General features: G+C 32.9%; 1 protein-coding gene across 1 annotated transcript; it reads right to left on the bottom strand.

Moving 5' to 3' along the window:
• Nucleotides 1-12,393: 12,393 nt before the first annotated feature.
• On the bottom strand, nt 12,394-14,652 carry LOC139483384 (uncharacterized). The gene is made up of 3 exons (XM_071267402.1): nt 14,648-14,652; nt 13,920-14,079; nt 12,394-13,581 (listed from the first exon to the last, which is right to left on the bottom strand). The coding sequence occupies exons 1-3, from the start codon at nt 14,650-14,652 to the stop codon at nt 12,394-12,396; spliced, it is 1,353 nt and encodes a 450-aa protein (XP_071123503.1).
• Between the last annotated feature and the right edge of the window lie 1,228 nt (nt 14,653-15,880).

The following is a 15,880-nucleotide window of genomic DNA, read 5'->3' as shown; positions in this document are numbered from 1 at the left end:
ACATGTCTTATTTTGACTAAAAAAACAGGAAAAATAAAGTACTTTCAGTTTTTAATATGTTATCATAAAAGGGTAGATGTGTTTGAATTAAAAATTATCAGATAAGGACCGATTTACATGATTTATATTCAAATCTTTTCGCTTTTTATTGGAAGCCTCTACCCCTTGAGATGCAAAATCTGACACCCCGAGCGACACTTTATATTTTAATGAAAAACAAGTTTTAAAACCAATTAATTTTAAATAAGAAGCTGGTATTTGGTTACATTCTATAATAGGAATTCAATTATATCTAAATGATGCGGAGGAGAGTCGTCTAAAGTAGTTTTTGTTCCAGAAATTAGCATATGAAGCCTCAAAATCTGCAACACGGAAAACAAGGGAGAGGTGTTTGAGAAAACGACTGTTTTTGCTTGCAGGAAATAGATTGTGTTTCTGTTCCTTCCGTGCAGTTCATTATATGGTACTATTAAAGAATTCTAAACAAATATATTTTGATACTTGAACTTACGTTGATAGTTTTCTTCGCTTCGAAATTGCCACCCCGTGTCAAACAAAGCCGACACCCTGCATGTGGCGTTCTACACGGTGTGTAATTGTACTGTGTAGTTTAATGTACATGTACACGAAGGATTTGTTATTGTATAGTCAATAAAATCAAATCAAGGTCATTTAATTACCATAACCATATTTGGTATATATTATCCCCTATAGGTGAATGTGGCCATTCGATTATCAAATAGAGACACACTTAAGTGTATAACTATACTTCACGTTGTACATATTTTTCAATATTAGTTATTATCTTTTTAATCCGTACAGAACTGAATACACTTCAGGATTTTGTCATAAATGCTAGATTAAAACTCAAAGGAAAATCCATTAAAAAGAATACCGTGAAAAAATCAAATGTTATCAATCAACAAAACGAAACTGCAATATTAAATCCTGATTTGGTAGAGGCATTTCCGAAAACAATGGTGGGTTAAACATAGTTTTATAGATAAATAAACATTCCACTTGTATGACAGCTATTTATAGTTCCTTTACATTTACTAAACTTGGTAAGCAACCAAAATAGACATAAACGGGGTAGCACGGAAATTTAGAAATGATCCATGTAAACCTGTCGCTCCTTTAAATAAACTAATTCTCAAAGATTACCTATTCAACACTGTAATAAGATCATTGAATATTGTTTTTATTGGTATAAATATTAATTTGTTATCAGTAAATTAAAAGCTAACTAAATATTACTAGTATGTTATATGCATATACATATTCATGGATCTACAATCTGTCGATACCTGTAACTTGGCATTACACAAGGTCATGTTTTTCTCTGGCTGTTTATGACGTCTTTACACTAAATCCATTGGATGTTGGATGTGTACGGATTGATAGTTTAGTCTTAGATGCATGATTTTTTATTAGTTGTTAGTGGCTTTTAACTAGCTGTCAGATTACTTCGAGTACTCTCAGATCTGTTCATTGTGTCTTTTTGTGTCGGGATGTATAAGTACTGGGCCACGTTCACTTGTATTTTTGTCCATCTGATGAGTTAAGCCTTTTTCAACTGATTTTTATAGTTCGTTCTTATGTTGTACTGTTATACAACTGTCCCAGGTTAGGGGAGGGTTGAGATCCCGCTAACATGTTTAACCCCGCCACATTATTTATGTATGTGCCTTTCCCAAGTCAGGAGCCTGCAATATTTTTACATAAATGAGGCCGTTAGTTTTCTCGTTATGAATTGTTTTACAGTGTGTTATTGGGGCCTTTTATAGCTGACTATGCGGTATGGGCTTTGCTCATTGTTGAAGGTCGTACGGTGACCTATAGTTGTTAATGTCTGTGTCATTTTGGTCTTTTGTGGATAGTTGTCTCCTTGGCAATCATATCACATCTTCTTTTTTATATAAAAACTTAATGTGACAATAATTTTGATCTATTTTCCAAATAAAATTAACGGTATCAATTTTCTTGCACCAGATGCGCATTTCGACAATACATGTCTCTTCAGTGATGCTCGTGGCCAAAATATTTGAAATCCAAAGCTTATATAAAAGAGGAGGAGCTATAATCCAAAAGGTCCAAAAAGTATAGCCAAATCCGTGAAAGGAATCAGAGCTTTGCATGAGGGAGATACATTCCTTAATTTATAATAATTTCTATCATTTTGTAACAGCAAATTTCAATAACACAAAAAAAATCCGTATTTTCATGCCAGTACCGAAGTACTAGCTACTGGGCTGGTGATACCCTCGGGGACTAATAGTCCACCAGCAGAGGCAACGACCCAGTGATAGTAATAAAATTAACGGTATCAATTTTCTTGCACCAGATGCGCATTTCGACAATACATGTCTCTTCAGTGATGTTCGTGGCCAAAATATTTGAAATCCAAAGCTTATATAAAAGATGAAGAGCTATAATCCAAAAGGTCCAAAAAGTATAGCCAAATCCGTGAAAGGAATAAGAGCTTTGCATGAGGGAGATACATTCCTTAATTTATCATAATTTCTATCATTTTGTAACAGCAAATTTTAATAACACAAAAAAATTCCAAAACTATGTAAAAAAATCAATGTGAACATATTATATGATTTCACTACCGGAACAACTTATAATTGGTGACAGATTTTGTCAGATATTCCAATCGACCTCCATCGAGGATGTTTTTACACTTCGAATATCTCATCGCTGTGGCAACTTGGCAGATAACACATTTAGAAAAAACGTAAGTACTACTCATTAATAAATATCTGCCATCATGGTTAAATAGTATGATGCCGATCCATAAAGTGTGAAATGAAGGTAGTACTTATATTCTTTTGTATGGTATATGCTTTGTGTAGTACTGTTATATTGTAGAGTGTAGTAGAATTTTGACCGAACACTCGATCTTATCTGTACTGTTTGTAAGTCAAATAATTAAGAGAACAGTTAAGATTAAAAATGATGCTGTTGAGAGCGAAAATCGGATATTGACCACCCAAATAGATGTACAGTTTCTTTTTTATCATTTGTATGATATCTAATTGGTGTTTACTCACATCTCTTTTTATTCATCTAAATTGAAGTCAAAATCTATTTTTATTATGAAATATTTGCGATTTGTACATGCATATATTTGATCTTTAGTATAAATTCCATAAATCATAAAAATAATTTCTAATCCATGGTTTTAAATATTCAAATGACGCGGTAGAGCCTTGTAGTGCCTGAGGTACATGCTACAAGTAATACACTGCTGTTTTTGTCAAAGAAGACACCTTCAAGAAAAGCTTCCTTAGGCAGATCATGCAGATCTAGAAGTTTTTTTTTTTTTTTTACCGTCGGCTGATACTATTTGCAATGTACTATCAGAGGAATTTGAAGCGAAAAAATGTCCATAGTTATCAGCTGTGACACCAGAATCAGCAACGTTCAACTTCCAGATTTCTGTACCATTATCATCGCAGCATGCTATAAAACTTTCGTCAAAAACTTGGTAACAAGTGTAACAAAATGTATCCTTGTAAAAAAATAAATAGCCTTCATTAGATGGAACATCTACTGGTACTGTTCTGATGAGATTTCCTGCTAAATCAAACTCTAGTATTCCTGTGTGTTCTGCAAGGACATAAAGTTTGTCAGCGTGGTAAGATAAACCACAGCAAGGTTTTCCAACTTTTATTTTCTGTTTGACGACGCAATCATCAATATTTACAATGTTTATTGTTTTGTATTCACAACATGTTACGGCTACGGTAATGGAACTTATCACAGCCAATCCAAAAGGAGATATGTCGACACTTATTGATTTCAATAACTGTCCTTCTGGATTATGCACTAAAACCTTATCGTTATTATAATCTGCAAAAACCATTCTTCCATCATTGACAATTGCACAATCTTTAATATTTTTACCGACTCCAAAAAAAATCTCGCGTATTAACTTTAGTTCTGTCTGGTCAATATCTTTGCCTGTGGTCATCGGTACATCTAACTGTGCTCTTTGGTGCTCCCATGCATCGGTCTTAATCTGACACGGATTTCGGACAACATGTATCATACCAAAACCTTTCAAGTCAGATACCAATTGTTTCAGTTGTGGATCAGTGGATAGCTCTAGAACAGACTCTTTTGCTTCATTTTGGGTACATACAGTTGCAACCCATTCCCGTTCTTCTCGCAATTTCTCAACGAAACCCTTTGTTGCTTAAAAGACTTGAACATCGGATAATGATTCTTTTAATTGATGGATTGTTTTTTCGAGACTCTTTATTTTTTCTCCCTTTTCCTTCAATTTTGCTAGAAACATGTTTATTTCGGCTTTATTTTGTTCGCTTTTAGATTCCAACTCTTTTAACAAATCTGATTGTAGTTTATTCAGAATGTCATTTATCTGTTTTCGAAAAGATTTAATTTCCCTTGAAATAGTTTTTCGTTGGTCTTTAATTGTATCAATGTTTCTTTGTCGGTGATTTTTAACTTCATCTATAGTATTATCTAGCTCCGTGATCCCTCTTTCAATGTCAAAAATTTCTGCCGACGTTTTAGCATTACGGGCAAGTTCTTCGATAGGTTTTAGGCTGTTGCATTGTTTATGTTTTTCCGGTACACAAAGGGCACAAGCTGTGACGCAATGGTCAAGACAATAAAAAGTTAGTCTCTGGTCATGTTCTTCACATTCCTGCTTTATAAGTGACGAAACTGATTCTATTCCCAAGTACACACTTACTGAAATGCTCTGGTGTTTCTTACTTGCTTTGTTGAACGTGTGGTCCTCCAAACACTGGGAGCATAGTCCATCATCACAGTCCATACACCAACTAACAGCAGTCGTAGTTTTATGTCTTGCTTCACAAGGACCACATAGCTTACCAGTAGATGTTGCCATCCTGAAAATAATCAATTCTTGTGATTTATGATTTTTATCTTATAACCACGATCCCGTCCTTCATTTCCCCGAATGTGACCTACAGAATTAGACTTATTACCCGATTTGTACTTACATGAGCATCACGACAGGTGTCATATGTGGAGTAAGATCTGATTACCCTTCAGGAGCACCTAATAGCAACCCCAGCTTTTGGTGGAGTTTGTGTTTTGTTTTATGTTAACTGTTGTTTGTCTTCTGGTCTTTTGCTTTTTTTGCAATGACGTTTTACGTTTGTGAAATTGCAACCCATTGATTAATTTGACATATAAAAAAGGGACACATTTGGTGGCACGTATGTGTTTACCTTCATATAGGAAGAAACCCCCTCCCTGTGGCCCTATTTCTTTTTTATTAAGATTACATTTAGTGGTCAATATTCAGACCTCAGATAAAACCTCTGATTCTTTCCGCAAAAAGCAAGATTTACACCTTTTTCTACATAACAAAATGCCTGTACCAAGTCAGGAATATGACAGTTGTTATCCATTTTTTTTATGTACGTGTTTGAGTTTTTGATTTTGCCATTTCATAAGGGACTTTCCAATTTGAATTTTCCATTTAGTTCGGTATTTTTGTTATATTACGTTTTATGTTACATGAGTCGAAATTTAAATATTACTGTTACAATGTAATTACATTAAGTAGAATTGGCAATTTTAATGTTGTACCATGCATGTCATAGATTGGCAATTTTAATGTTGTACCATGTATATCATAGATTGGCAATTTTAATGTTGTACCATGTATGTCATAGCTACGCTTGTTTAAGGTAATTTATGTCATTTCCCATGAATAAAGTTCGTATATATATTAGGAACAGTCTCTGAGGGAACAGTAATAATTTATTCTTCTCATAGCGAACTGAAAATGTTTGTACTTACCTTGGAAAGGCTCTCGTTTGAGAGAATTCCCGAAACCAAAATTAAAATGAAGTCGGTCAACAGGGAAGTATAATATATACTATAAATCTGCTGACACAGGTAATGTTTGTTCGAATGATTTTTTCTAAATCAGGGTGCAGTTATTTCCCTTTGTTCTTTGAACTACTAGATATACAGCATGTCTGTTTGAATCAACTGAACAAATAAATATTTTTTTTATGATTTGTCACATTATAAACAAAACAAAGCATGTACCGAGACCGAAAGATCTTCAGTACAAACTGTAGTAACAACATTGTTGATCTATTTTGTTTTATAGATAAATCACTGCTTGAAACAATCTATTATTCGTTCTGTAGATAGATCTAAATACCGATATATAATCAAATTTAGCAACTTTACTTGGAAGGTTAATACTAGAAAGCTATATAAGGGTCAGTCGTACTATATTTGGCCAGACTACCTACAAAAGAGAATTATGCCTTAATAAAAGGATCTTTTGAAACCCTTAAGATTCTTTGTGCACAAATTGTTTATTCCTGGTATACATATATCAAAGATATGATCCAAAAAGAGATAGATGATTATAAAAAGCTGTCTTCATGTAAAACTACAAAGGAAGTTAAATATCTGAGACATTCAATTAAGGTTGAAATTTCTAACCATTATAAAAACCTTTTTGAAAATGATATTGAATACCTAATAATAGATGTGAAGAAAAATAAGCTTTCTTTTTTTTTAAATGGATGCAGGAAGAAAATTTTACTAACTTTGAAATTTCGTAAACTTCACGAAATTTAGAATAGGTGATCTTATATTCCATTATTGAGTAATTTTCTATCAGAACAATAGGTCATTCTTTCGAAGAATAAATACGGTCGATACCATGTGCCTATGGAATATGATTCAAGGCATAAAATCATGACCTGTATGAGGTCATTATCTTCCTTGATAAAAATGAAAACTATAATTTACTTCAAAATTTAATTCGTTTGATAGTTTGTTGTTGACAGTTGGGGAATTTGTATTTTAAAGTTCAATCGAATCATTAATAGGTTTTTAAAAAATCGTCATTGACGCGCATTTTAACTTTAGAAACAAATAATGTGCAGTTTTGTTAATTTATCGCTACAATAAAGGGAAATTATTATATACTAGTATGTGAGATGCATTTAAATTTAAAACTTTCCATAACACTTTTAAACAAGCCATATTTAACACATTCGTGTGTAAGATTATGAAAAATCTTACTGATTTACAATGAATAGGAAATCATACTGTAACCTACATGTCTTGATATTTGTGTTCGTGTTACATGTATATGTATCACGATTTCGTGCTCCTTCCGTGTCAGTTCTCAACATGTGTACATCTATGTATACATATTACTTTATTAAATGATCAGCTAATAAAATATTCTTATATTCTTTTGAATAACATTCACATACCTCACAATAAGGAGGGGGAGGGAATGGGATTAGGATATAAAATTAAATCCTGACTATCTGTTAAAAAATAAGCCTTGCTATCTAAAATGAATTATTCTGAATATTTCATTTTTAAAATCGTTGAAAAAATCATCATTTTCTGCGATAAAAATGTCATTATAAGTAGAAAAAAAACCACAGCACCCCTTTCATAAATTAAATAGGTACAATAAATAACTTACAAAGTGACTTGTATTTTTCATACAACATTATCGGGTGGTATCAATTCATTTATGTGTCTTACTTCATGGAGTTACAGTAATGTTTGTATTCTGTCTGGATAATGATTTCTAAGGTTTATATCTAGATTGATTAGTGAGTTTAATTTCACATTCTAAATTTCATTTCACATTCCAAATGAGCCGTAGGGCGTATAAAAACTTGAACGCATAAGAAAGGAATAGCCCACTTTAGTGTGGTCGGTATAATAGGATGCTAATTCTGCAAATCTTTGTAGAAAATAATATTTTTGTGATGTTATATAAGTCAGATCATGCATATTTTAAATTTTTTCTTGTCGTAAAACACACCTAGTGGTGTCAGGATTGCCAAATGAAAGACCTCCATACTTTCGGTCTTTTATTTGATCAATCCTGTCAACCCTCGGTGTGTTCTACGACAAGAAACACCTTAAAAATGCATTATCTATAACATAATCTGAAACTTGAATAAGACATAAAAAGTCACTCCAAATCTAGCTTAAATTACGTAAATGTTGATCTAGTAATGACATAGATGATGGATTTCATTTCTTCTTAAATTGCGATAGAAATTAAAGGTTTTAGAAACAAATGCTTCTTTAATTTTTTTCGAAATACTGGCTTTATGAGTTGCACTCATAATAACTTATAACTCAAAAAATAGAACAAAACGCTACTATATATACTCAATGAAGAAATTGTTCAACAGATACAAAGTCTCAGGTTCCTTTTTAAAATGGTCAATGGGACTGAGGATAAGGGACTTGTTTTTAACAACGTCTTGTGTATATGTTTTATGTAATTAAACGGATGCGGATTAATTGGCACAGGGGAACAGGGATCCCCTCATGAAGCTTGATATTACTTATTAAGCCCTTTCCAATTCCTAAATTTGAACCAGGTAATTTGTATTTTGTTTGTCACCAAAAAATTTAAAACAACACGTTATAAATGTATATGCTTCCGAAGAGCTTCTGAAACTACCTTCATTTGAAAGCCAAGGGTGTATACATAAGAACAACAAATATGTAGAGGTATATGACCAAAAAGGACCAAAAAAGCCAAGCTTCACTTTATATGCATTACAACAATACAGGTTATTATTAAACAAATTATAAAGATATTTATGTTTTGTATATAGCTATTATAATAGGTCTCACTCACAAAAGGATCTATCTTGAAATTCATCATGCTCAAGGTTTGGAAATATAAATTGATTTCAATAGCTTTTATATTTTCCAAAGTACTGCATAAAACATTATTTTAATGCAAAAAGATAAATTCATAAAATTGAGAATGGAAATGGGGAATGTATCAAAGAGACAACAACCCGACAGTAGAAAAAACAACAGCAGAAGGTCACCAACAGGTCTTCAATGTAACGAGAAATTCCCGCACCCGGAGGCGTCCTTCAGCTGGCCTCTAAACAAATATATACTAGTTCAGTGATAATGAACGCCATACTAATTTCCAAATTGTACACAAGAAACTAAAATTAAAATAATACAAGACTAACAAAGACCAGAGGCTCCTGACTTGGGACAGACGCAAAAATGCGGCGGGGTTAAACAACTTTGAATGGGGAAGGGAACAACTCAAGTTATGTCCACTCACACCATGGAACAGTAAAATTGATAAAATCCATGTGAGCTTAATTGTACTGTGAAGTTGTATGTACATGTACATGAAGCATTTGTTATTGTATAGTCAAATAAATTAAATCAAGGTCATTTACCATAACCATATTTCGTATTTAGTATTACTAGTAGGTGAATGTGACCATTCGATAACCGAACAGATATTCAATAAATTTTCTACGTATACTTTCCGTTGTACATAACAAGATTGTCAATTTTACTTAGAATCTTTTTTTTTATCTGTACAGTACTAAACACATTTTAGAATTCGGTCACATAGTTAGTGATCGGTTAGCTTACGTAGATTACACAAAAGTATAACAAAAGTACTGAGCACCAACATGACCAAGGATAATCCTGAAAAAAATATAACTTGAAAAAAATTAAATCCTATCAATCAACAAAACGTAACTGCCATATTTCGTACCTGGTACAGGCATTTTCCGATGACAATGGTGTGTTACACTTAGTTGCATAGCTAGCTAAACCTTCCACTTGTATTACAGCCATATATAGTTTTTTTACATTAACTAATTTGAGTGAGCAACTAAAACAGACATAAAAGCTTAATATGACAATTGGGATCGAACAGTGCAAACTATATAAAGAATTTAATGTGAAAATATAAAACATATTGGCAACGGCAGGTTTTGTCAGATCTTCCAATTAACCTCAACAGAGGATTTTTCAACACTTCAATCATGTACGGCTTCTTTTCTATCTACATATTTCTTATCGTTGCGGCAACTTGCTATTGATTTAGCAATTCAGATAACAATAAGAACGAGAAAAAATGCCAAATACCTTTTAAATTTTGAACAGATATATCATGTTAAGGAGGGGTATTTGCGAAAAATACCAGTCGAAAGATTGTTAAATTTCGCGAGAGAAATTCATTCTCAAGACTGGTATTTTTCGCAAATTACCCCTCAAGAACATGCTGTATCTGTTTAATTACACCGAATGTTAATTTAAAAAAACGCATTAAACGTTACAAGCGTCCAGTCGGATAGAGTATTTTTTGGCAAATACCACGGCAGAGAGTGTAAAAAAGGCATTTAGAACATACTCACCCCTTCTCGTCCAATGAAAAGTCATTTTTTTCCCTCTAATTTTCATAGTACATGGTTTTTTCCATGCACTATGAAATGCTATACATGAATGACTTTTCATTGTCAGTTAATTATGAAAGTGAACTCTTAATAACTGCACTAATGAAGTGTACAATCCCCGGAGGCATTTTCCCTGGGAAAAGAGCCTACTGATTAAAGATGAAAGAGCAAAGATAAAAACAAAACATTTTGAATTTTACAAATTTTTATAAATTTTCTTATGGTACACATATATAGAATAAACAAAGCAATATGGGGGTAAGGATGTAGGTAAAATAATATTTATTTATTATATACCGGGCATTTGAGGGATTTTTTTTTTTCTTTCAAGAAAACAATTCCATACTGCTGATATAGAAAGCAAAGGATTCTTTTTCGGAGACACATTAATACATATAAAGTTATCAATAAAAAAGTAAGCATTTAACACTGAATCGTCTGGATTTAAATGCTTATACAGAGTTTTATATTTATAAAAAAAAATCAAAAAGGGGATTTATATAACATTGTGTTGCTTTTTAAAATAAAAAAATCTCAAGATATATATTAAGTATTAAATTTTACCTGAAGCAGAAGAAAAACAATTTATCCATTTATCATCACAAACTATGTCAGTGCTATTTCCTTCCATCCATTGAAATGATGATTACCTATGTTTTACATTTGGTTAATCATAAAAAGTGAACTCTTATTAAGGTTTGAATATTACAATGGGAAAGCTAATTTTGTAAGGTCACTCGAAAGTGTGAATATGTTCTAAATTGGTCAGACAATACTTGGTCATGTTTTATGAAGATTTAAGCCCTCGGCTTCGCCTTGGGCTTAAATCTTCATAAAACATGACCAAGTGTTGTCTAACCTATAAATATATCCTTTTTACATATACCCCGGCGGCGTTAACAAATGAACGATATTCATTTGATAACAGTAAATTGGTGAAAAATACATTGGCTATCGACCATTCAAAATCCAGGATTCTTACTAAAGGTGTAATTAAAAATTAAATAATGCATTTAGGAAAACGTGCTAGTACTACCCATTAATAAATATCTGCCATATTGTTAGTGTAACGTTGATCCGTATAATATGAAGTTAAGTAAGTAGTTTTATCATATATCTAGTAGTAAAAACAGTAGTTTTTAAAATTTGATAAATAGCATGATGATCCATGTTGTTTAATCCATATCGCGCAACTTTGATGCGCACACTTTATCATACCCTTTATCACACCCCTATTATATTTTTTTCATTTTTACCTTAAATCCGTTTTAGTTTATGCAAGCTTCTCAAGATATATTTTCCGCAAAATGGGTCCTTAATTAATGTACGGCCATTCGGGCGTGACGCAATTTATTGAATGACGTTATTGTAAGGCATGTGACGTCACAAACGTAGATTTTCATATTTTCTGGCACACGAAATTCAACTAAATAAAGAACAATTTTAAAAATACCGTACAAAACACACACAAAAAATACAATAAACAAAATATTTTAAAACAACAGCACATAAATTGTAAGGTGCTTCTGATGAGTAATTGAGTAGTTCTTTTAACGCTTTTAAAACAAGACAATTGTAGAACTGACGGCAAACCAGGTGCTAGGGATCAGAAAGCAACTCTTCTGTTGATATATATGATAAAGCATATAAAACATGGGAAAATCCGTATCACATGCCGTATCACCCTCGACCAATATTGTTATCGGGATGATACGGCACATGATACGGATTTTGCCATGTATTATTCTCTATCCTTTGGTATGGTATATGATAGCTGTAGTTTTTTTTGTCGATTATTGTTATATTGTAGTGTGTTGTTGGTTTTTTTTACCAAAAGCTCGGTGTTTTGCATACTGTTTGTTAGTAAAATAATTGATATAAAAAATGATGCAGCTGTGAGAGAAAATAGAATATTGTCACATATATATGTGTAGTTTCTTTTTTATCGTTTGAGTGATATCTGATTGGTGTTTACTCACATCACCTTTTATTCATCTAAATTGAAATTGTAATTGTTTCAAAATTCGAATTCAATTAAGAAATAATTAAAATTATTTATTGTCTTTGTGATTTGAACATGCAATTATTTAATCATTAGAAATTCCATCAAACAAATAAATTTTTATTCGCGGTTTCAAGTTTGACATGTTCAAATGACGCGGTAGAGTCTTGAAGTCTTTGTACATGATACAAGTAATGTACTGGTGTTATTGTCAAAGAAGACACCTTCAAAATAATTTCCAAAATGCATATCAACTGGCAGAAGTTGTTTTGTTTTTTTACCGTCGGCTGATACTATTTTCAATGTTCTATAAGAGTTATTTGAGGCAAAATAATTTCCATAGTTGTCAGCTGTGACACCAGAATCAGCAACGTCCAGTGTCCAGATTTCTGTACCATTATCATCGCAGCATGTTATGTAACTTCCACCCATGATTTGGTAACAGGTGTAACAAAATGTATCCTTGTAATAAGATAAATAACCTTCACTATCTGGAACATCTACTGGTATTGTTCTGGTGAGATTTCCACTTAAATTAAACTCCATTATTCCTGTGTGTTTTGCGAGGACATAAAGTTTTTCATCGTGGTAAGATAAACCACAGCAGCGTTTCCCAACTTTTATTTTCTGTTTCACGACGCAATCATCAATATTTACAATGTTTATGGTTCTATGGTCACGACATGTTGCGGCCACAGTATTGGAGCTTATCACAGCCAATCCAAAAGGATCCCTGTCGACGCGTATTGCCTTCGATAACTGTCCTTCAGGAGTATACACTAATACCTTATTTCGATTGGAACTCGCAAAAATAATTCTTCCGTCATTGACAATAGCACAATCTTTAATAACTGTACCGCTTTCAAACGTTATCTCTCGTATTAATTCTAGTTCTGTCTGGTCAATATCTTTTGCTGCAGTCATCGAGACATTTAACTGTGCTCTTTGATGCTCCCATGCGTCGGTCTTAATATGACACGGATTTCGGACAACATGTATCATACCAAAATCTTTTAAGTCAGATACCATTTGTTTCAGTTGCGGATCTGTGGATAATTCTAGAACAGACTCTTTTGCTTCATTTTGGGTACATACAGTTGCAACCCATTCCTGTTCTTCTCGCAATTTCTCACCAAAACCCTTTGTTGCTATAAAGACTTGAACATCGGATAATGATTCTCTTAATTGGTGGATTGTTTTTCCAAGACTCTTTACATTTGCTCCTCTTTCTTTAAGTTTTGCCAGAAGTATATTTATTTCGGATATATTTTGTTCGCTTTTAGATTCCAACCCCTTTAACAAATCCGATTCTATTTTATCTAGATGCTTGTTTATCTGTTTTCGAAAAGATTTTTAATTTCCTGTGAAAATGTTTTTCGTTGGTCTTTAATTGTATCAATGTTTCGTTGTCGGTCTTTTCTGAATTCATCTAATGTACTATCCAGCTCTTTGATCCCTCTTTCAATGTCAAACAGTTCTGCAGACGTTTTAGCATTACTGGCAAGTTCTTCAATAGGTTTTATTCTGCTGCATTGTTTATGTTTTTCCGGTACACATAGGGCACAAGCTGTGACGCAATGGTCAAGACAATAAAAAGTTAGTATTTGATCATGTTCTTCACATTCCTGCTTAATTAGCGAAGAAACTGATTCTATTCGTACGTACTGACTTACTGGTATGATCTGGTGTTTCTTACTTGCTTTGTTGACTTTGTGGTCCTCTAGGCATGAGGAACATAGACCATCATCACAGTCCATACACCAGCTAATAGCAGACGTAGTTTTGTATCTTGCTTCACACGGACCACATAGCTTACCAGTAGTTGAAGCCATCCTGAAAATAATTAATTGATTTGATTTATGAACTTGTTCTAATAACCACGATCCCGTCCTGGTTTCATCGAATGTGACCTACATAATTTGTCTAGTCACCAGATTTGTACTTGTATATGAGCTTACCCTCCAGGAGCACCTAATAGCACTCCCAACTTTTGATTGGATTCGTGTTGCTCCGTCTTTTGTTTTATGCGTTGTGTTTTGTGGATTCTTTTTTTTTTTATCTTTTTGTCTTTTTCTTCTCTTTTTTTTTCTATAATGCATTATCAGTTTACTATCGACATATAAGTTTAAGTTTCCTTTTGGTATCCTAAGCCTCCATTTTATATGTACTGTATATGATTTATTTCAAAACAATAAATACCAACAATAATGGCAACCATTTAATGACACCGAAATCTCCAACCGGGGTCTCAACATGAACGTGCGGCTAAAAAAAATCATTCATCTATTAAGGTCGTGTGACCCTCTTTTTTATTTAGATGTTACATATGTTAAATTTGTGTCAATATTAGGACCTGAGAAAAAAATCTGATTCTTTCATAAAAAAAAGAAACAAGACTTACACCATTTTCCACATAATAAAATGCCTGCCCCAAGTCACGAATGTGACATTTTTTATCCATTCAGTTGATGTGTTTGAGTTTTTGATTATTCAATTTCAGAAAGGACTTTTCAATTTGAATTTTGCCATGTTTCCATTGGGTTTTTTTTTTTTTTTTGTTATATTACTTTTTATGTTATACGAGTCGAAATTTAATTCTTACAGTTTATTGCGTAAATTAGAATTGGCGATTTTAATGTCCTACCATGTATGTCATAGATACGTCTAATGTCATTTCTCATAGAATAAAGTTAGTATACATACACGTGTGGGAACAGTAATAATTTCTTCTTATCAAAGCGATTTGAAATGTTTGTACTTACCTTGGAAAGGCTTACGTTTGAGAGAAATTATGTCAGTCAACAGGGAAGTATATTTGCTACAAATCTGCTGACACAGAAATGGATTTTAAATCATCATGCAGTTATCTCCCATTTAGCATGTTTATCATTAAATAAACTCATCATAGATACCAGGACTAAATTTAGTATACATATACGTCAGACGCGCGTTTCGTCTACAAAAGACTCATCAGTGACACTCGAATCCAAAAAAGGTAAGAAGGCCAATTAAAGTACAAAGTTGAAGAGCATTGAGGACCAAAATTCCTAAAAGTTTTCCCAAATACAGCTAAGGTAATCTATGCCTGAGGTAGAAAAGCCTTAGTATTTCAAAAAATTCAAAAATTTGTTAACAGTAAATTTCAGGGCCGTAACTACATTGAGGCAAATGAGGCAAATGCCTCATGTTGGAAATTACCAAAAAAAAAAAAAGAACTGAAACAAGATTGTCTTCATATCAACCTGAATTGTTTTCATGGAAAGTTTCTTGCAATAGTCCGCAAATAGTCAAAAAATAACATAAGCACCTAAGAGCTACGGTTCCGCAGCTAGCAAGAAGCAAGTTCTCTTTACTCTCTGATGTCAACCCTGCATGTTTTTCGTGATTCATGTTTCTATTTTACTTTTAGTTTTCAGAGTTGATGGTCTATTGTTCGTTCTTCTGTGTCACGGGTTTGTCTTTGGTTCATTTATTGTCCTACTTTATAACTATAGTCTGCAGAGTGTTGATTTTCATTTGTAAAGTATTGTTTTGTAATGTTGCATGTCCACCGATGTCCAGATATTGTACGAGAAAATATTTTAAGAATATACGATGCTACTGGACATAGAAAAAAATTGTCGTTTCTGCATGG

This window comes from Mytilus edulis, chromosome 7 (genome assembly GCF_963676685.1).
Source record: "Mytilus edulis chromosome 7, xbMytEdul2.2, whole genome shotgun sequence".
In the NCBI taxonomy this organism is placed as follows: domain Eukaryota; kingdom Metazoa; phylum Mollusca; class Bivalvia; order Mytilida; family Mytilidae; genus Mytilus; species Mytilus edulis.
The sequence above is the reverse complement of the archived record's forward strand: the minus strand, read 5'-3'. Positions and strand labels throughout refer to the sequence as shown.